This window comes from Aspergillus thermomutatus (genome assembly GCF_002237265.1).
Source record: "Aspergillus thermomutatus strain HMR AF 39 chromosome Unknown NODE_55, whole genome shotgun sequence".
NCBI lineage: Eukaryota > Fungi > Ascomycota > Eurotiomycetes > Eurotiales > Aspergillaceae > Aspergillus > Aspergillus thermomutatus.
The window spans coordinates 35,100-55,287 of NW_020798104.1; the positions used below are offsets into that span (position 1 = coordinate 35,100).

General features: G+C 53.6%; 10 protein-coding genes across 10 annotated transcripts; 5 read left to right on the forward strand and 5 right to left on the reverse strand.

Moving 5' to 3' along the window:
- Window positions 1-1,536: 1,536 nt before the first annotated feature.
- On the forward strand, window positions 1,537-2,197 carry tpcL (anthrone oxygenase tpcL; the record flags this gene model as incomplete). The annotated part of the gene is made up of 2 exons (XM_026758309.1): window positions 1,537-1,761; window positions 1,931-2,197. The coding sequence occupies 2 exons, from the start codon at window positions 1,537-1,539 to the stop codon at window positions 2,195-2,197; spliced, it is 492 nt and encodes a 163-aa protein (XP_026615866.1).
- Window positions 2,198-2,931: 734 nt separating this feature from the next.
- Window positions 2,932-3,811, reverse strand: tpcB (metallo-beta-lactamase type thioesterase tpcB; the record flags this gene model as incomplete). The annotated part of the gene is made up of 3 exons (XM_026758435.1): window positions 2,932-3,223; window positions 3,270-3,595; window positions 3,683-3,811. The coding sequence occupies 3 exons, from the start codon at window positions 3,809-3,811 to the stop codon at window positions 2,932-2,934; spliced, it is 747 nt and encodes a 248-aa protein (XP_026615867.1).
- A 321-nt stretch (window positions 3,812-4,132) lies between these two features.
- CDV56_104909 (uncharacterized protein) lies at window positions 4,133-5,119 on the forward strand (the record flags this gene model as incomplete). The annotated part of the gene is made up of 2 exons (XM_026758528.1): window positions 4,133-4,165; window positions 4,259-5,119. 2 exons carry the CDS (start codon window positions 4,133-4,135, stop codon window positions 5,117-5,119), a joined length of 894 nt encoding a protein of 297 aa, XP_026615868.1.
- Window positions 5,120-5,432: 313 nt separating this feature from the next.
- On the forward strand, window positions 5,433-6,575 carry CDV56_105027 (uncharacterized protein; the record flags this gene model as incomplete). The annotated part of the gene is made up of 3 exons (XM_026758646.1): window positions 5,433-5,809; window positions 6,002-6,462; window positions 6,523-6,575. 3 exons carry the CDS (start codon window positions 5,433-5,435, stop codon window positions 6,573-6,575), a joined length of 891 nt encoding a protein of 296 aa, XP_026615869.1.
- Window positions 6,576-6,743: 168 nt separating this feature from the next.
- tpcI (questin oxygenase tpcI) lies at window positions 6,744-7,682 on the reverse strand (the record flags this gene model as incomplete). Its single annotated transcript, XM_026758738.1, has 1 exon — window positions 6,744-7,682. The coding sequence occupies one exon, from the start codon at window positions 7,680-7,682 to the stop codon at window positions 6,744-6,746; it is 939 nt and encodes a 312-aa protein (XP_026615870.1).
- Window positions 7,683-7,779: 97 nt separating this feature from the next.
- tpcE (Zn(II)2Cys6 domain-containing transcription factor tpcE) lies at window positions 7,780-10,126 on the reverse strand (the record flags this gene model as incomplete). Its single annotated transcript, XM_026758819.1, has 3 exons — window positions 7,780-7,987; window positions 8,708-9,550; window positions 9,636-10,126. 3 exons carry the CDS (start codon window positions 10,124-10,126, stop codon window positions 7,780-7,782), a joined length of 1,542 nt encoding a protein of 513 aa, XP_026615871.1.
- A 1,184-nt stretch (window positions 10,127-11,310) lies between these two features.
- Window positions 11,311-13,162, forward strand: DHC2 (dynein heavy chain; the record flags this gene model as incomplete). Its single annotated transcript, XM_026759101.1, has 4 exons — window positions 11,311-11,475; window positions 11,525-12,318; window positions 12,386-12,759; window positions 12,828-13,162. 4 exons carry the CDS (start codon window positions 11,311-11,313, stop codon window positions 13,160-13,162), a joined length of 1,668 nt encoding a protein of 555 aa, XP_026615872.1.
- A 561-nt stretch (window positions 13,163-13,723) lies between these two features.
- CDV56_105670 (uncharacterized protein) lies at window positions 13,724-15,606 on the forward strand (the record flags this gene model as incomplete). The annotated part of the gene is made up of 5 exons (XM_026759289.1): window positions 13,724-14,174; window positions 14,230-14,383; window positions 15,073-15,227; window positions 15,275-15,358; window positions 15,431-15,606. The coding sequence occupies 5 exons, from the start codon at window positions 13,724-13,726 to the stop codon at window positions 15,604-15,606; spliced, it is 1,020 nt and encodes a 339-aa protein (XP_026615873.1).
- Window positions 15,607-15,660: 54 nt separating this feature from the next.
- On the reverse strand, window positions 15,661-18,524 carry CDV56_105806 (uncharacterized protein; the record flags this gene model as incomplete). Its single annotated transcript, XM_026759425.1, has 3 exons — window positions 15,661-16,390; window positions 16,442-18,018; window positions 18,099-18,524. 3 exons carry the CDS (start codon window positions 18,522-18,524, stop codon window positions 15,661-15,663), a joined length of 2,733 nt encoding a protein of 910 aa, XP_026615874.1.
- A 240-nt stretch (window positions 18,525-18,764) lies between these two features.
- On the reverse strand, window positions 18,765-19,118 carry CDV56_106025 (uncharacterized protein; the record flags this gene model as incomplete). Its single annotated transcript, XM_026759644.1, has 2 exons — window positions 18,765-18,919; window positions 18,992-19,118. 2 exons carry the CDS (start codon window positions 19,116-19,118, stop codon window positions 18,765-18,767), a joined length of 282 nt encoding a protein of 93 aa, XP_026615875.1.
- Between the last annotated feature and the right edge of the window lie 1,070 nt (window positions 19,119-20,188).

A 20,188-nucleotide genomic window follows, 5' to 3' on the forward strand; every position in this document is an offset into this window, starting at 1 on the left:
ATGGCTCGAGCCCTTGTGCAAGTCCACGACAAATGTGTTCTTGTAGCAGATATTGCTACGCGCAATTGTCTCCTGGGTGATGATCTATCTGTTAAAATTTGTGATTTCAGCGAAGCTTCTATCCTACCATTAGGAACAGTTATGGAAACCGCAGATGATGATGGGTTCTCGATACAGACAGATATCGGTCAGCTTGGCGCAGTGATGTATGAGGTTATAACAAGCCAAAGATGTCAATTCGACCTTTTCCAGGATGATCTTGCTGATGATGGTCGTGCTACGTGGCCACAACGAACTTCGCTACCCAGGACGGATGGACTCTGGCTGGGGACAATTATTGAAAAGTGCTGGACTGAAGGGGGATTCCAAAATGCGCACTGCTTGCTAGAGGCATTAAACTCAGTTGAACCAGAGCGCATCTCGGACGTGGTAAACTTCAGGGCGACACTATCCGAAAGATCATGATCCTCAAGGATTCCAATCCTGCGCTAAGTGACCAAGATCTCTGTAATGCCGAGTATCTGTCTGTGGAATGGGAAGATGAGGAGGTCATACATAAGCATGAAAATGCTGTTATTCGTCAGGCAGTAACTGAGGAGAAAGCACTCGCACTGTCATTGACCAGATAATGATAACCTGCCACCAGCAGCAAGAACTCAATATTTCAAATATCGTCACTGAGGGCTGCCTAGTTTATAATAATTGTTTATATATCTTCTGATCTTCATCTTGTTATTAGTAACTATTCAGTCTGCTATGGTATAATAATAATTCTTATAATGATCTTGTATGATTCTATAAGATTTCACTAGTCATACATATACTCTAGGATACTAAGGAAAAATACTATGACATCCTATCAGGAAAATCCCATCCCACATGGGAAATTCCCATCCCATTTCCCATTAGGAATTCCCCTATTGCCCAAAACAGGAAGGGAAATTTCTTTCTATGTTACCTTAGGAGTTAGAATTTCCCTCTACCCTGTATGTCTGTGAAGGGAATTTCCTTTTCAGAAATAAGCAGGAAAGGGAAATTCCCTTTCCTGATTCCCAAGGGAAATTCCCATATAGGAAATGGGATGGGAAACAGGGTGTCTTTTAGGGAAAACTAGGAATGGGAATATCCCATCCCGAATCCCATGTCATGGGAATCCCTTCCCTTATCTCTTGGCACAGGATGGGAATCAAAAAGGGTTTCCCATAGGAATCATGGGACGGGACAAGACCTCAGGCAGGGTCCTGAGTCCTGTCCCATAGGTCAGCCTAGTACCAAGCTTGCAAGCGATACGACATGGCGACAATCGCGACATACAGGGATTATCTGGTATCTTTGTACCAGTATGACTCATCTTGCCGGGTAGCGTCAGCCTATATCTTGGTGTCTCTGCCTGCTGGCTACGCTTAGATACCATGCCACAGGAGATGTGCAAATAGACGCGATAAATGCGCGAGGCCCTAGCTCTCGAGGTTATTTTCACCCAAGTGGAGGAGGCGTAAATTTTTGACACCCGGTGCTCCAATCCCTAGCGTCGCAATGGACGAATTGACAAAGCTCGAAGCCCAGAGCGACCAACTCGCCGCTGCGATTAAGAGCTATATCAAGCATCGGCGGGATGTGGAATTATCTGACCAGCTTCGGGCCAACTCTGAGGCAAACAAGGAACTCAACAAAGCCAAGACAGTCATCCACGCCAGCATGGCCAAGATCAAAACACTGCTCGGTGGGCCAGTGGAGTTACTCCAGGATCTTGCTCGCCAGGTGTGCATCCCCCTCTCCCCTCTCCATTCCACCTCGTCTGACGACCGATATTCTTGGTTACTCTAGGCTGAGGTCGTGGCTTGTCTTAAGTGGCTGGCGGAATACCAGATTCTGGCGTGTATCCCAGCCGAGGGGGGCATGTCTATCCAAGATCTCGCTGACTTGGCAGGGGTTCCAGAAATCCAGCTGCGCCGGATCATTCGGCTCATGGGTACATCCGGATTCCTTTACCTGGGTCATCATGACGCCGACCAACAACACCCTGTTTCGGTTGGAAGAGACATCTGTATCGGCATCTGAGCCGCCGGCAGACCTGGGTGCGGTGCGGGAGCCCGTGGTGAGATGGTCCTGGCTGCATGCGACTCGCTCGCTGTTCCCTCTGGTCGGTGCAGTGGTGGGTTTCAGGGGATTACTTCATGATCTCGGCGTGCTGTAGAGTCCGACCGACACGGATCGATTAGAAATCAACTTTGCCCCGAGCTCGCCCCTGTGTTGTGTCCGAAGAAGGATTCTTTGCTTTTGTCTCGGGCTGATCTGTCAGCATCTTGGCTGGCTAATCCAGCCATTGGCTGCTGGAACAATGCCAGAGCTAAAGTTAATTACAGTATTAATTAACTTTTATTTTATTCCCAATGTTGAAAATGGTAATATTATCAAGCAGTCGAAAGGAAGAAGGCAAAGTGACTCTTTCAGGTAAAAATCGACTAATACATATCATAAACCAGATATTGAGGTCCAGGGCCCCTCTACCTCTCAAGAAATAAGGCAGACATGGCTACTATATTAATTTCAAAATATCCAAGTACACTATGTAGCGTGTTTAGGACCTTATTTCTAGGTACTCTTCTGAAGCTCTATAAATAATTTGGAGTGTATGGGATTGGGGTCTGAAACTACAGTGGCCTACAGCAACATGTGACGGATGTAGGCAGTGTTGTTTCTAATTGGCCATCGCAAGCTTGAAAAGAAAGAAAATGAATGAGATATGAAGATGGCAGCCTCCTCTCCTCCTGAATTACATGTTTGTAAGCTTCTAGCTGCTTCTCTAACCTTCCTGGTTGTCCTTCTTGAGGGCATGGCTGATAACCACAACCCAGGCCATAGCCTGTGATAGATATGGTAATTGTCGGACCACCAGTTGGTCGGTCTAATTGCTTGCCTCAGACGGTCTCAAGGGCAAACCACTTTTTCACTCCCCCCCCGAATCTCAAACGCGACGGCGCCATCCTCGGCCAGTTTCCGTAGGACCTCATCTATGAATGGTTCCAGCGCCAACTCCCTTACCCCTGCCCCCACCCCATTCCCATACATGGTGGTGACAAGCTGCTTGACTGTCACGCTGCCCTTGCTTCGTTCTTGATGGGCTATCTTGAAATGCTTGGCCTGAACCAGTGCCTTTAAGTCCTGTCGTTCGCGCTGCAGCTTTTGAGCCAGCTCGCCCTTGATCTTAATCCGCAGGTTGCTAAACAATTCCATGAGCAGGATAGCCTTTGATGCAGTCCTGGGACTGCATCTTGTATAATGTGTCCATCCAAGTGCTGAGATGCTCCACGGCTGATGTGCCGTGTCCAAGTATATTATCTCCTGTAAACATAGCCTGTTCCTCCTCTAGAATGAAGCACATGTGGTCGCTGGAGTGGCCTGGAGTATGCAGTGCACCACCCGTGTGGTCTCCATGCCAGTGAGTGAGAAGCACATGGGAGAGTGAGATTCCCTGGCGGGCGAGTGTGTCATGGATGAGATCTGCCCAATCTGGAATGCCCTGGCCTGTATCAACGAGGAGGCGTTCTGAGCCCGTCCCGACGATGAATGTGTTTGTTCCCTGCAGAGTGAACTGCAGGTAGATGCGTTAGTTTATGGGGTTAAGCAAGCAGGGGTTTAGACATGCCTTGCCCGGGTTTTGGCCAAGGACGCGAATTACTCGCGGGCTAATCTGCTCGACATCAGGCAGTGTGGGCAGAGTTTTCTGCTGGCTTTCCAGGTATTCTTCAAAGGCACATATGTTGAGAGCCTTGTTGATTTGGCGGTAGCCTCCCTGACCTGGCGCCATTATAGAAGCCCTTGTAAATGTTGAACCTTAGTGCTGAATACCTTGTGTCCTGAGACAACAGAATCATGCGAGGCTACGTGCGGTGTGACCATATAGACGGAGAGCCTTGAAGCATAAGGCCCGACCCGGATGATCTCAATGGCGCAATTCCGGGCGTCGGAAGAAAGTTCCTTGTTATCCTTATGAAATACACCGCGCAATATGCCCCGTCTATTTGACAGGGGCCTAGTAGATGTGTGGATGGAGCTAGAGACAGCATAAAGAGTCGGGGACTGCTCGAGCTTACACTTTCCTGTCCATCTCTAAATAATATTCAACAAAATGGTCTCTCTCCAAACGGTGCAGCATGCCAATGTGGGCGTTGGAAGCCTCCCCGCCAGCCTCGTCGCACTCTTTATGGGAGCTACATCCGGCATCGGACAAAGTGCACTTTAACATTTCGCTCAGCATGCCTCTTCTCCACGCATTTACTCCGTCGCTCGCCCATCCGCGGTTGCTTCGCACGAGACCTTCCTGTCCTCGCTGCGCCAGTCCAACCCGACAGGCACGTACAACCTAATTGAGGCCGATGTCTCCATGATCTCCGAGATCGACAGGATCGTCGCCGGAATAAAGGAGAATGAGACCAAGGTTGACATCCTCTTCATGTCGGCCGGCTTCATGGCCTTTGAGGGCCACAAGGACACACGCGAAGGCCTTGATCCATCCATGATGATGTGGTATTACTCGCGACTTCGCCTGGTGCGGCAGCTGCTTCCCCTGCTCAACAACGCGCTGAGTCCGCGTGTTGTCTCGGTGCTGGGCGGCGGGCTGGAGGGACCCCTCAACGAAAACGACTTGGATCTGCGCGATCCCAAGAACTGGTCCTTCTGGAATTCGTCAATCCACTCCGGTACCATAAGCATGCTCGCCCTGGAGGGATTTGCGCAGGCGAACCCGCACCTGAGCATTGTGCACTGGTTCCCGGGGACTGTCGCGACGCCGGGCCTGGCTCGGGCTAACAAGTTTGGCATGTCGCCCCCGAATCCGACGAGCGCGGATGAGGCTGGTCAGCGCGCGCTCTTCTTAGCTACTAACGACCGGTATGCCGTCCAGGGAGGCATCGTGCCCGTGCCCATAGGACTCTCCGTCGCGAAGAGGTCGGGCGGGCGCATCTTCCTGGTTGATCCGCAGGGCGAGAGCGCCGATAACGAGCATCTGCTGGCCGGGCTGAGGAGACGGGGCGTGGATGAAACCGTATGGCGCTTTACGGAAAAGGTGTTTGCGGCTTCGACTGCTCAAGCTGGTCATTCCAACGATGAGCTGTGAGAGCATAGTCAATATTCCTATATAACGTTTCTACCGTTCTGTTTATCGACTAAGCAGGGCTGTACTGCAAGTCTCGTTTGAGAGACTTAATCTGAGGCACGCTTGAGAATGGCATCATGGCGTAATGTCTTTTTTATCGCAACAGCCATAATGAATACATATATATTGGATATCTCCTTACACGAATTTCCAACTCCAAAAGTTTGTGCCTGTTGGTTCCATAAAGCCCGGCTACATTAATAATTAACCCGACACCGGTAGTATATCTTAGCCACTCCCCAAGCTGTACTGCCACAGGCGGTTCTGCTTAGCCATGCCAACCATGTCTCTCCCACAAACCTACAAACGGGAAGTCTTCAAAGAGCTGGGTCATCCGTTGACAGTGGAGGATGCGCCGCTGAAGCCACCTGCGACCAAAGAGCTGCTGATTAAGGTCGAAGCTTGTGGGGTGTGCTACTCGGACATGTACTCCCAATACAACGGCCTCGGCGGCGGCTTTCCCATTGCACCAGGCCATGAGATCATTGGCAAGGTCGCCGCGGTTGGCAGTGACGTCCGTGATTGGAACGTTGGGGACCGTATTGGGGCGGGTTGGCACGGCGGTCATGACGGGACTTGCAAGGCTTGCAAAAGGCTGGTTCCAGATGTGCGACAGTACTGTGGTCAATGGCGCGACAAAGGAAGGTGGATGTAAGTCGCGGCAACTTACGTTCCTTTTTTTTCCGTTCTAATGGTTTCTGTTGTAGATGCCGAGTACTGTATTATTCACACTAAATCAGCTGTCCACATTCTATCCAATATTAATACCACAACATATGCCCCCATTCTCTGTGCTGGATTGACTGTCTTCAACTCTATCTGTAACATAAACATCAAGGCTAGCAAAACAGTTGCCGTTCAGGGCTTGGGAGGCCTCGGCCATTTAGCCATTCAGTATGCGAAGCACATGGGATACCGTGTCGTCGCCATATCCCGCGGTACCGACAAGGAGGTGGCGGCGCGTGAGCTCGGAGCTGACGACTTTATTGACTCTAATAGAGGCGACGCTGGCGAGCAGCTCGCAGCAGTTGGTGGTGCTGCCCTGGCTATTACCACTGCCTCCACTGGAGAAGCCATCACTCCCTTGCTGAAAGGCTTAGGCATTCTGGGAAAGCTACTCATTCTCAGCTTTCCTAGCAATCTTGCCTTAAATCCCACAGACTTGCTCAAGTATGGCCTTTCAGTCCAGTTCTGGCCCAGTGGCCATCCTGGTGACGCCGAGGAGGCTATTCGATTCGCCGAGAACAATAACATCAAGAGTGTCATCGAGAAGTTTCCTCTCTCGCAGGCGCAGCAAGCATTCGGTAGGTTTCGGGTTCAGAGGTTTTTTTGATTGATGTCCTGCTAATAGTGTGCTTTTCTAGATTCTATACTCAGTGGAAAGGTTCGCTTTCGGGCTGTCATCACCATGGACTAAGTTGCCCTGCAAACGTGTGGAGCTACTCGTTGGGCGACGAACAAGCAAGTGGCGTTGAGGGAGTAGGGAACGATAGGTGGGCAGAGTAGAGTAGTCGATATACTTTTTGCTATAATCGAAAAGATATTTTTGTAATTGTTTGACGGATAAACTACAAACAACTAGCATTTACTTCGAGTCCGGCACCTTCATCCACGCAAGGTCGAATCCAGAGCCCCAGACCCACTTATCACTATTATCATGGCCGTCCTTGGTAGTGTCGTAGCCCATCTGGGCAATCCGAAGCCATAAGTCGCCCTTGATGGGGAAAGAAGCGGCGCCGTCCCCCTGCTCAAAGGGCTTTGAGACGGTCTCCCCGTTCTTCAGACCTCGCACAAACTTAGCGATATGTCCGTCATCATGGACCTTGTTGACAGCCTTATACAATGCTTGCCAGTCCATGCCCTTGCTTGCCGTTGGTTCATACTCAGAGATGTCCTCCAGGCGCAATTCCGCTGCTCCGTTTGCCGCGTACCACGCCAGGTCCAGCCTCGCCTTCCACTCCACCAATCGGACCCTGCCCTTAAGCTGGATCCACGACTGCTTGCTCAGGACGCTCAGGAAGATGGAGCAGGTAATGTTGTGCATGATGAAGAAGTCAATCTTGGGCACCTTGCCAGGTCTCTGCGCCGCACCAGCGCTGTACGCCGCACAGTTGATCATCTCGGCCGTGCCGCGCTCCAATTCCTCCGGCCGGATCTGGAACTGGGCCGCAATGCCCACGATCTCATCCATGGCGCGAGCCAGCGGACCATCACGGAGGCGGAAGGGCCCGTCTTGCATGCGACCCGCGGTCCGGGTCTTCTCGTTGTGGCGGACCTGCTTATACAACTTGATGAGTGGCCTGGCTGGCACAGAGCCGGACTGTGCGAGCTGTTCGCTGCGGTGGAAGAAGGCGTAGATGTTGCCTGGGTCGTGTGAGGCGGCATGTGCGAGGCCCTCGGCGATGATGCTGGGCTGTTCAAACTCGACGCCAAAACCCAGGTGGATGATGGGATGCAGGAGGCCTTCGTACAACTGAGAGAACAGGGCTTCTGCAAGAGAGGACGGCCTGCCAGCCCTTGGCATCGATTTCTTTTTCGAAGAAGTGCAGAAAACTCGTGTACTGATCCAGATTCAGCATTCGGGCCCGAAATCTCTCCGGATCACTGAGCTCCTCGACGACTTAGAGGTCCAGGGGAGGCAGGGAACGCTGGTATCCATAGCCGTCGTCGTATGCCCGCGTCAGCTCCCTGGGGCCGCCGCCCATGGCTAAGACGCTCAACACCGAGTGGGCGATGTGGTTATGGCCGCCGACATCCCGAAAGTACATGTGGTAGTTATCGGGGTTTTTTTGCAGCAACTCATTTGCCGTCTCGATGGTACCGGCAGGACTGGGGTGACAATTTTACCTGCCACCCTTTTAAGACTGTCATTTTCGCGATTTATGAACAAACAACGAGGCCACTTGGCACGGTACTGAGGGTTGATGAGCACCCATTGCGTTTAAGAAAGAGGGACATATAAGTGGATATTTCTCGGTAGGCCCTCCGGGTTGTAAGTCGTCTCTCGTCTCATCCATCGGACAATTGGAGGACGGCACACAGCGGCGCATATAAGCGAAACGCCCCGATTCGAAAGCAACCGGGACTCGGGAATGTTTGTCAGGAGACTGGGGTCCCAAGTTCCACCGGGCAAGCCAGCCCCAGACAGATGCGCTCGAGTTGAAATGTGCCAGAAGAGGGGATCGACATTCAATGCTCTTGGGAGCTCAGTAGGGATACATGTCACGTAGACATGCATAACTCATGCAGGGGCACTTAGTAATTACACCTATTGCTTAGGTCCACTTGGGTGCAGTCAGTTTGCTACTCTGGTGGATCAGATCGCCCTTAATTTCGATGGCTGGGTTCTTTATTAAAATGATATATACACCGTCTACTGAGCTTCACCTTCACAATGCTCCATCAAAGCACAAATAGCCCTGTGAATGCCTTGGGAAAAAAAGAAACAGAAAATTGTACTGTCCGGCCGTAACGCCCCTCATGAAGGGGGCCAGGAGTTCCAATCATTCATTCTAATTCTGTCGAAGTCTGTGGATAATATCCGCAGACAAGGAACTGAGGCTCTTCCGCAGGTCGCTCTCCATCTGAGCCAACGTATTCGAAGAAAAGAATGCTGATTGCGTTTTGTCATTTTCATTTGCTACCTGGAGACAGCCCCAAATTGCGTGCTCCATGCCTCGAGCATCGCCTGCCTTACTTCCTTTTAGCTTTGGCGACAGCAGATTCACTAATCTTTGCACCCGGTGCAATTCACTGAGGACAAGCCGAGCGGGGGCGCAACCACTGGCGCTATCGTCCCGGGCCATGGTGTATGTACGGCTGCTCAGCGCCTTTATCTGGTCCTTGCTGCTTGAGATCATGCTGTTTGCTGACCTCGGTCCCGTGTCAGTCTCCACGCTGCCTACCCTTGAGCCCAAAACCTGGGTCCGTGCCGCAGAGGCGTATCGCTCCAGGATCTTGAGCACGATCATGGAGACGATTGCAAGCAGGAAGGCGTCCTTGGTGCACGAAGCGCATGAGAGCAGGCTGCTTACTGTCTCAATGTGTTGCTTGTTCTCTGCCAATACAGCCTGCGCAGAGCCCATAGCGGTCATGCTTGATGAGAGCGCCGGACCCGTGCCGGAAATCGGGGAGGCGGGGGAAGACTGAGCCGACGACAGCGCTTTTAACAGATCGAGAGCCTGGGTCACACAGCCACAGGATATGTCGGTGGTGGGCGCGCGCATCATCATCATAGTAGGGTCTGTAGTGGACGACGTTGGAACGTTCGAGGCAAGCGAGGGTACCCAAGACGACACCGCGAATGATGCATTCAGAGGGTCATTGGAGTCCAACGCGCCCAGGCCAAAACTGACGGTCTCCGGTATGAGAAGCGATCCGATATCGTTCAATCTACGGGAGACACCGTCGCCGTCGATGGCGGGATGTTCAAAGTAATCCGTTGGGGTCGGGGTCAAAATCAGAAAGCGAATGAAACATAGTCGAGTCCGCCAGCACGGAAGAGAGGTCTGAAGAATATTGGCCCAGAACATTATCGGTCGTCAGCGCAGTCTGAGGAGTATCGAGGAAGCCGTTGCTCGCAGGTAAACTGGTGGAGGGGGCTGTGCCGTGAGAAAGTCCCACGACCTCGATTGTGTCACCAGATAGGGAGAGGGCGCTGCGAGTGTCCTTGTCTAGAATGGACTTTGGATTCGACGAGGAGGAGGAGTTGCTGCTGCTGGTACAGCTGGTCGGGTGCCCCGAGCCGTCCTCGCGTCGACGTCCCGGGCGCCTCGCAAAGAAGTACTGGCACTCGATGCCTCGGGCTTCGCACTTGGAGCACGAGGGCTTTTCTTTCGGACATTTCATCTTGGAGGTGGCACAGGAGTGGCAGCTGTCTCGCAGTTTGGTGCAGCCCAGGGCGCTGCGACGGACGACGGGCGACGCTGTGCGGTCCGCCTCGGGCTCACTGGTGTCCAGGGTGGGCATTGTTCGTGTGTGGGTTTTGCCTCTGTAGCATCAAAGAGGAGAGTGAATAGAGTCGGTCGTACAGAGGATCAGACGGTGGCGGCCAGGGCTGCTGATAAATGCGGGTGGCGTTCGCCCACTCGTGGACACTTGTTTCTCAAGACCCTGGGGGTATTAATTTATTCGCAAGACGCGCTACTAGTCAGATCTCCTATCATGGTATATTGGGGAAGCAGTTGACTACTCTGGGGACGCTGTCAGACGTGTAGTGGATACAGTTAACTTGTATAGTTAGACCTCCATGACTATTCCAACATCGTATCCGGAATTATTGAAGCTATCCAATGACCCCCTCGCAAAAGTGCCGCCTCCTCGTCCAGGGATCTCCCACGCCGTCCTTAGGATCGAGCGGGCTTCGTATCTTTCTCGGCCCTCTGCTTTGACCAAGTGGCGTCTGGGATCCTGCTCCTTTGTCGGCAGCAGCCGCCCAAAGTAGCAGGCCGGAAGGCAAAAAGGGCTTTCCGAAAAACAGCCGTGCTTGTTGCGGCTAAAATAATCCCGTCATTGGGCTATCGGCCGGACGAGATGAGATGGCAGCTGTTCACTGCCTGCTTGGAGCTTCTCCTGCAGTTCGTGACTACTAAAGTCTGACGACGCAGGTAGCTCCCGTCCACGAAACATCAAGCACTAGCCAGGTCGCCAGGTGGGCGTGTTTCAACACTTTTGTCCCTGTCCTCGTTGAAGCACGCCAGCACAGGGGACGGATTCCGTCATGCAGGTGGCGCCGAATACAATTCTAAACAGGCAGGCAGATAGGATTCACCACCTTGGGTGTCTTGCATCTCCAGCGCTGACAGCCGCTTGGGCCACTGCTAACCACCTTGACTTGGCTTTCCTAACACGGTGCTAATTACTAATTGCCCCGGATGGTCGGGGCGGTTGGTCAGCAACACCTTGAGATCGCCAGCTAAATCCGCTCGCGCCGATTTGTCATGGTCCCAGACTGGCTAGAGGGCATCCCTGTCAGGATCATGGTCATGGCGGAACAGATGGCCCAATGGGCGAGCTCCCTCTGACTAAACAGCCCGGAGCAGCTGGAGTATAAACAAAGTTGGCCAGAATACAGCGTCAATCCCCTCGTACCCCGTCCAGCGCGTCCAGCAATTCATCCCCTCTCAGCAGTCGGTCCAGAACACGCTTCCACAATGGCGACCAAGGAGGAAGACGGCGGCTATTCCACGCCAGATACGGCTGTTCAGGAGAAGCAGGATGGTGGTGCGGCCCCCGAGCCGGAGTACGCCGAAGGCTTTCGGCTGGCCGCCATCATGGGCACGATCTTTCTCAGCACCCTGCTGGCGGCGTTGGATATTGTGAGTACTATTGACCCCCACCCTATGCTTGGCCCATGCGAAGTGGCAGAATAACGGATGTGTCTGTGTGTGTGTGACTTTAGGGCATCGTCGCCACGGCAATCCCGGGCATCACGGACGACTTCCACCGCCTGGTTGGTATGGAAGCGCCTGCTTCCTCCTAGTCGGCAGCTCCTCGCCTATGTGGGGAAAGCTCTACAAATACTTTTCGGCCCAGCTCGTCTATCTCACTTCGGTGGTCATCTTCCTCGTTGGCAGCATCTTGGCCGCAGCCGCGCCAAACAGCGCGGCCTTGATCGTCGGTCGAGCGCTGCAGGGCTGGGGGTGCTCCGGGACGCTGGGTGGCTCTGTGCTCATGATCAGCTACGTCGCAGAGCCCAAGAAGCGGCCCATGTTGATCGGAATGTGGATGTCGGTCTTCATGTTCTCCACCATCATCGGGCCCCTGCTTGGTGGCGCGTTCACCAGCGAGGTCACCTGGCGATGGTGTTTTTGGATCAACCTGCCGGTGGGCGGTCCCGTCATTGCGCTGGTCGTGCTCTTCTTCAAGGTGCCAAAGCACATCAAGCCCGCCCCCGCCACATGGGTCGAAATCCTGCGCCAGCTCGATCTCCCGGGCTTCACCTTGCTCCTCTGCTCGCTCATTTGCTTCATCTTGGCCCTGCAATGGGGTGGCCAGACCAAGCCGTGGAGTGACGGCTCTGTCATCGCCACATTGGTCGTGTGGGTTGTCCTGACTACTGCCTTTTTCGTGGTCGAGTGGATTCAGGGCGAGTACGCCATGGTGCCCCTGGCCCTGCTGAGGCTGCGTCTAGTGTGGACCAATGCCTTGTATGGCTGGATGTGAGTAGAAAATCCCCCGCAGCAAATTCGCGGTTCGTTTGCGGGCTAACCCTCCGATTTCGTCCAGTGCCAATCTCGCCAACTTCCAGGTGCTTTTCTACCTGCCCATCTACTTCCAATCCATCCACGGCCAGTCGGCCATCGCGAGTGGCGTTAACAGTCTTCCCTTCATGGCTTTCTTCGCTGCAGGGTCCATGCTCAGCGGTTTCCTCATTGGAAAGACACGCCTCCTCCAACCGTATGAATTCGCCAGCGGACTACTGGCCACCGTGGGCGCTGCCCTGCTCTATACTCTCGACGTCGACTCTTCGAAGGCCCGTTATATTGTCCCTCAGGTCATTTTCGGCATCGGCATTGGCCTCGGGAACCAGGTCCCAATGACTGCGCTGCAAAGCTTTTCCAAGCCTGAACATATCGCGCCGACCACTGGTGTCATGCTCAGTAAGTTCCCCAGCGTCCTCTCCTCTTCAATATACGTGAAGTGCAAGTTCCTGACGCTTTGTGACCAGTGTGCAACTCCATTAGTGGTGCTTACTTTGTCACCGCAGCACAGTCCATCTTCGCCAACCATATGCTCAAGGAACTTGCCAGCAATGCTCCCAATATCGATCCAGTCCAGGCCTTGACCACTGGCGCATCTGAAGTTTCCCGTGTCTTCCAGGGCGCTGACCTAGCTGCTGTACACGAGGCTTACATGGCGGGTATTAAGGACGTCTTCGCTTTCTCGCTTGCCGGCGCAGCATTCACTGTTCTCCTGTCGCTTGCGATTCCCTTCAAGAAGCTCCCTAATCCTGCTGGCGCCCCGGCGAAGACTGAGCAGAAAGACGAGAAGAATGGCGCCTAGGAAGGGAGATTCCACCAGCCGAACTGAAGAAAATGCGATTGGAGTAGGCGATACTAAATTGGAGATTGATCTGGGGTGACACTCATAGGCATTCCTTGTCGTTTTCTTTCCATTACTCGGATAGGTCATAGAAGAATAATACAGTCCTACAGCCCATGCTTTATCATGACAGTCAGGATTTTTCGTGTAGTGCTGTACCAGTCCATCTCCAATGGTGTTTTGTGAGCTCTTACTACAAAACAATATTTCTTTAATTCTCAGCCTACGCACTCAGATCATGGTCTTTGCGGCGAACAAGCAGTTTGGAGAAGATCAGCGATGCCAGTAGGTAGGTATATCTTCCAAGATGTGATCGATCATCTCCCCGGCGGATGCGTGTCATTAACCAACATCTGCTCGTACTGCGTGACTCGGGGCAATGTGTCAGATGATGACAAAACAAGCCGAAGGCCGAGCATGTTTTGTGTCAGAAATAGAACATTTTCGTTGTATATATGGTCTGAGACGGCACATCCCCGAGAACCTCAACCCAGTCCGACACCACTGTCATACCGCGTTACGATGCCTCCGATTTCTGGTCAGTCACTCCTTGTTATTGGCGGCTCGTCCGGTATCGGTGCCGCTGTCGCCAGATTAGCTGCCGAGCAAGGCGTCCGCGTGTCCATCGCGTCGTCCAACCCTACCCGGGTGGCCAACGCCGTCGCGAAAATAAAAGCGCAGGCGTCAACCCCCGACACGCACATCCGGGGATTCACCATCGATCTTTCCCTGCCCGACGTCGAGCACCGCCTCGAGAGACTCCTCGCCGAGACCACGGCCGACTCCCGGCTCGACCACATCGTCGTCACGGCGGGTCGAGCTGCAATGCTGCCCATTGCAAGGACCGACCGGGAGTATATGCTCGGCCAGGCCCAGCTGACCCTTGTCGTCCCTGCATTGCTCGCCAAACTTGCCCCGCGTTTTCTCAAGCCGAGTTACACCTCGAGCCTCGTTTTCTGCGGGGGCAGGCTCGGTGAGAAGCCCATCAGCGGCCGGGCTGGACTGGTTGACTCGCGCGCTGGCGCTAGACCTGGCTCCTCTCCGGGTCAACGTCGTGCATCCCGGCGCGACGGAGACAGAGATCTGGGGGCCCACACCGGAGCAGCGGAGGGCGACGAGGGAGTTCTTTGCTTCGACGGCCCTGCTAGGCAAGGTCGGGACGCCGGAGGAGGTGGCTGAGGCGTTTGTCTATTTGCTCAAGGATTCGAATATTACGGGCACCAGCCTGCATTCAAGTGGAGGCGTGCTGGTGCAGTGACAGAAGGGGAAGACCAAGAGGCTTATGATCCATGGACTGGTCATTAGCCGGTTATGACGGACGATGAAATGTTAGGTCGTGAATAACATTTATCTTCTGCCGTCCTTCTTCGCGATGCCTTGGCGATGTTATGCATACAATATCAGTAACACATCAGCCCTAACTAACTTAGTGCTGGCCAGCAGGAGTCTACTTGGTTAGCTTGCATCTTGCATCTCGCAGGATTCAATTAAGCAAGGACATTCTCCTGCCCCAAAGATGATCTGCACACGGCCGGCTCGGGAGATTTACTTCATTACTTCCAGGGCCCACGACATCTCGCCCAGCATTTCTCCCCGCGATCTACCGTACTATATCTGGCCGGACCCTAATTTGTCGGCTCGTCATTTGCCAATAGTCCGAGGCAAGTTGGCGAAACTTGATCCGGGTTGAGGTACAAGTAGATCTAGACTCGGTATTGACAACCGAGGGCAGCTCGTAGATCGCAAATACCCTCATCCTGGGCTACTCTCTCTCTGCGCTGCAAACCCCTCCCAAAAATTTACCTTTTTCACATCATCCGCAATGGCTCCCGTTCCATTCTACGATATCAGCATCGGCTGCTATACCAAAGCTCTCCGGGTTCCCTTCGCATTCTCAAGGTGGCATCGGAGCACCCAGACGTGGCCACCTTTTTGGAATCACGGCTTGCCCCCGATATGTACCCGCTACTACTTCAGGTCCGAATCGCTACCAGGCATCCTGTCCGGCTGGCAGAGGCCTTGACGGGTAAGCAGCTGGTCCCGTGGAACGAGGCCGGGGCCAACTGGGGTCAGCTGGAGAAACCTGGCCAGAGCTGATTACGCGTGTGAAGAAGACACTGGAGATCCTGGCGCAAGTTGGACCCGAAGAGGCTGAGAGTAAGGCTGACGACACCAAGCTACCCATGCAGGTCGGCCCCGAGGAGAATGGCGCTCACGCTTTTCTCTAAGTCCCTGCCGCTGAGTTCACAATGGCGACTGGGATGCCTGAAACTCTCTTCCATGTCTACATCACCTACGCGATTCTGCGGTCCAAGGGGGTCGATCTCGGCAAAAAGGACGTTCTGATACCATTCTTGCCCGAGTGCGTCTTGAATGAACTTCCAGAGCGCAGGTTGTTTGAGTGAAGGGAGGCGCAACCGTCGGAGGGGACTACTCTGCCACTCTGACTCCTATTGTAATCATACTACCAGATTATGCAGAATCTGACAGGTTTCATATCCATAATTATATTGCGACCCTCCAACAATTGTCTTAATCAAAAAGGTCCATGACAAAGCGCTCGTTGCGGATTCCTCCAAAAACCTCTTTGGGTCGTCCCCAACCACCGAGTCTTTGATCAACTCAATGCATGCCTTCTCGACCGCGGTCCCAACCCTTCGACCACCACAGACGAACAGTTTTGCTCCCTTGTTCCAGAGCTCTGATAGCTCGTCCTTTTCCTTGGCCAGTCGATCTTGCACGTACTTGCACCCGACTACCTCCTCGCTGGCCGTTTCCCTGGAGTATGCCCTCTTGACGGTGACTGCGCCTTCCTTTTCCCATTGGTCGAATTCCTCGCGGTAGAAATTGTCTGCTCTGCCGCGGCAGCCATAGAAAAGCAGTGCTGGGGCCAGGGCCCGGCCGGCTGCGAGTTGCACGGCGCGCTCTTGGATGAAGCCTCGGAAGGGAGCTATCCCGGAGCCAGCGGCGATGCAGATGATGGGCGTTGACTCTGGAGTCTGGGGGAGGTGGAAGGCGACGTGGGAGGGACGGACGGCCACATGAAGGCGTTCGTTAGGGGAAAGATTGGCGATGTAGCTGGTCGCGACGCCAATGTGCCGGCCTTGACCCGAAAGGGAGGGTTCGTCGAGGAGGGAGTAGGAGAGGGAGACGCAGTGGGGGTCTTTCAGGGGCGAGGAGGAGATCGAGCTAGCAGCGATTAGTATGCTGCTGGGTGAGAAGCCTGTAGGGGTGACTCACTACTGCCGGATGCGCATAGGGGGCAACAAGCCGAGGAACAGCCCGATCGGAAGCTCCACCGAGGGGTACTTCTCGAGCAAGTCCAGCACCGAGACTCGCTTCTCCGTGATCTCATGTTGGAACTGATCACCGGCAAGTTGTTCGAGTCGCTCTTTTTCCCCGGCCTCCCGAGCATAACCCGCTAGAGTTAGGACATTCCTCCTTGTCGCCGGCTGCGCAAGCTCAACGTAGGCGGTCAACACATCCCACGCAGACGTCGGCTGGTCCGTAGGCAGTGGCGTACACTGGTCGCCCTGGACGGTGAGGACCGCATCCCAGGAGAGCTGGAAACGGCGAAAGACGCGTCCGACGGTCACCCGCGGGTTCATCGGCAGAACGGCAAGGTAGTCACCCGCACAATAGGAGGTCCCTGTGGGGAGTTTGATCTCAATGTGTTTTTTCGCCGGCACACCTGGAGGTGTGAGGTCTCTCGTAGCGGTGACGATGGCCTCTCGGACATCTTGACGTAAGATTGAACTGCGAGGCACGGAGACCTGAACGGATGGACCGTGGAGGGCGGCCGAATTGTCTGGCTTAGAGATGACATATTCCTTCTCCAGAGCGGGCCACAGGAGATCATCCTCCCAGGTTTCAAAGTCGGTGAAAGGGTCCCTGCTGGAGACGTCGGTGAACCCTGCAGCCGCGAGTCGCTTTGCACCATGCTGTGCCAGCGCCTCGTCGATGAATTTCGGGACTTTATGGAACGTATTTCCCCATTCGCGGTTGCCGACACCGAACACCGAGTAGCAGACCCTGCCTAATTCTCTGCCGACAAGGGTCTCGAGCCAGGTCACGAAGTGCCTGGCGTTATCAGGAGGGTGACCTTCATAGGACGATGTGAAGATGACCACGGGCTGGTTGGTCGGTAGACTGTCCCTGGCGGCGTCGAGAGAGTCCACTCTTGTCGCACTGAATCCATGTGCTTGGGCATCGACGGCAAGTCTATGAGCAAGCGCCTTGCAGGTCCCACTATTGGAGCCGTACAAGATACTGAGTGACGCGCCCTTGGGCCCGTCAAACCTTTGGGCGGATGCTTCCTCGGGCCCCTCGTTTGATTTGTCCAACCCCCCTGCACCACGAAGCCTACGCTCTAGGTCTATTGCTGTCATGCCGTGGCGCAGCGAAGCACGCATATAGAAGTCCTTGGGCTTGATCGTCAGAGTTTCCATGATTCGCAAGTCGTAACTAGGGTCGTCCATGTAGAAGTGGAAGTTTTGAAGGAGGACGGACATAGCCAAGAGCATCTCCTGCCATGCGAACGGCCGGCCAATGCAGGCTCGCATACCGTTACCGAACGGCTTCCAGCAATTGGGGAACTCCTTCTGGAGCCGATCAAAGTTGGCGTCCGTCATGCGTTCGGGCTTGAATTGATTCGCGTCCTCACCGAAGACGGCGGGATCAAGGTGTGTCTTGGTCAGATATGCGATGATCGCCTCGCCCTTCTTGACGGGATACGCCTCGCCTAGAAGAGTGTCCTCCAGGGGCTCAAGATAGAAGCCAGGGATGGGAGCGCAATGACGGAGAGTCTCGCGAAGCACCTATAGTAGCATCGTTAGGATCCACTTTAAGGCACCGAGGAGTAACCGTAGCCCTACTGCAGGGGATAGCAGGAACTCACCCCAGGGATATACTTCAGCTTGAAAATCTTGTCGATCGTGACGGGGTCCCTTCCCATGACCTCGTCAACCTCTTTTTGGGCCGTTTGGTACGCGACTGGGTTCTTGAGCAGGGAATAGAACGCAAATGATAGCGTGCCGGCGGTTGTCTCATGTCCTGCAATGAGAAACGTAATGAGATTGTTGGTGATACTCTCATCACTCAACTTCTTGCCTGTTCTCAGGTCCGCAGCATCGATCATGGCTGTCAGTAAGTCCTTCCTCCGACCCCCCTGGGGATTGGCCCGTCGCACCTTGACGACTTGGTCAGCCGTCTTGCGCATCAGTTCGATATCGTCGAAGAGTTTCCGCTCGGACGCACGATAAAAAAGCCGAGCCCAGCGTGGTCGCTGGAACCGCTTCCCAATCTCGACGAGAGCGTCTCCCATACTCTGGACGAATGGGTGGAGCTCATCCTTGTAGTACGAGTTGAATCAATAGTCCATAGAACAGAGAGCCAGCGTATCTAATGCGAGACGAGTAAAGTCTTCGGTGACTGCTATCGGGTGTGAAGGACCGTGACGCGCCCACTTCATGGCCATCTGGGTGGCAATGTCGTACATTTCGTCGAACATGCCCCTGATCGCGACGGGACCAAAGGCTGGGATCAGGATGCGGTGGGCAATGCCTCAGTTCTCCTCGTCATTTTGAGCGGTGAAGAGCCCGTCATGGACTATAAGGCGAGCCTCGCCGAGCTCTGATTTCAGGGACTTTTGGAAGCGTGACTCGTCGCAGAGCTCATTGACGAGCTTATTGGACCCGACGCAGACGTATGACTTTCCGTCTGGGAACTTCAGTCGATAGATCTCGCCTGTCTACTCAGCACTATCCAGAGTCCAAGCAATCGAGTACTCACCATAGGTGTCGTGAAGGCGATTGAGATCTTGCAGGTAATCGTCCGACCTGAACTCAGCTATGTTGCCGATGAAAGGTAGACCCCGAGGCTCGGGGATAGGAATGATCTTGGAGTTTTGAAGAGCCATTGCTCAGCCGGAAAGAACGCGAGAATGTGGTCGGTCATTGAGTCGAAGGTCCAAGGGTCCAAGGCGAGGTGCAAGATATACTTGCACCACCAATACCTCTTGTTACCTGCAGTTTCTTGTCGTCATAGTCAAGGGTTCCGAGGACAGTAGGTCCGCGGGACCCGGGACCCCTCAATCTGATTTCTACGGTTTCATCCCCAGCCTGTACGTGTTACCCAAACAATGGTGGCGGCATTGCAGTACGCCGGAGGCCGCGGATTCCGAAAGGCCTTGCTGTACTTTGTACAAGATGATTCACTGCGGCAAATTGTGCTTTTATGTGTGCTTTTGTTCTTGATCGGTGTGAATATGGCATTTGTATCCCCCCTAATGGCGGAAATCATGAACATGGTCATGATGAAGGAGAAGTTGCACCCCAGCATTTTTGGTAGTTGAGGGGCTGTGGCTCAGGCCCACAGTTTGATGAACTATGCCTAGGCTTCTGGAAGCCTTGCTGGACTGATTTTTGGAGGATGATCCAGGATAAGTATGGTTGGTTGACAATATCGTGATTACTGGCAGGCTTTAGTGCTGCATCATGTATTCCAGTCACACTTTTCCTTGGAGGTTGGTATGAAGTCCCCATCAGTATGGAGTAGATGTTAGTGTTACCCCATGGTGGGGGCTTCAACCTGTGACTTTGGCGCCTTGGCTAGCCCTATATCCATAGTCATAGATCGCGCCCCCCCACATTCTCACTATGAAAAGAACGAAAGCTAAAGCTCCTCATGCGCTATGCAAGCCTAGACGCTTAATAGTGAGTTGTGAGATGCTTCAGGCCGCATTATAGACATGTCATATTCACGCAAGCCCAGCGATCGAACATTATAAAGATGGAAATTCTGAGCTTATGAGGTACGGCAAGCCGAACCACCTCAAACAGGCACTATGGGGTCGCCAAATTTGGGAACCAGAGCCGCCGCCTAACCTTGACCAACAGTTGACGTCCTAATTTGACTCAGAAGAACGATCCAGACAAGTTTATGCTGCACAGATACCTGTGACTGCTCTTTGGGTGCCTTGATTTAAGA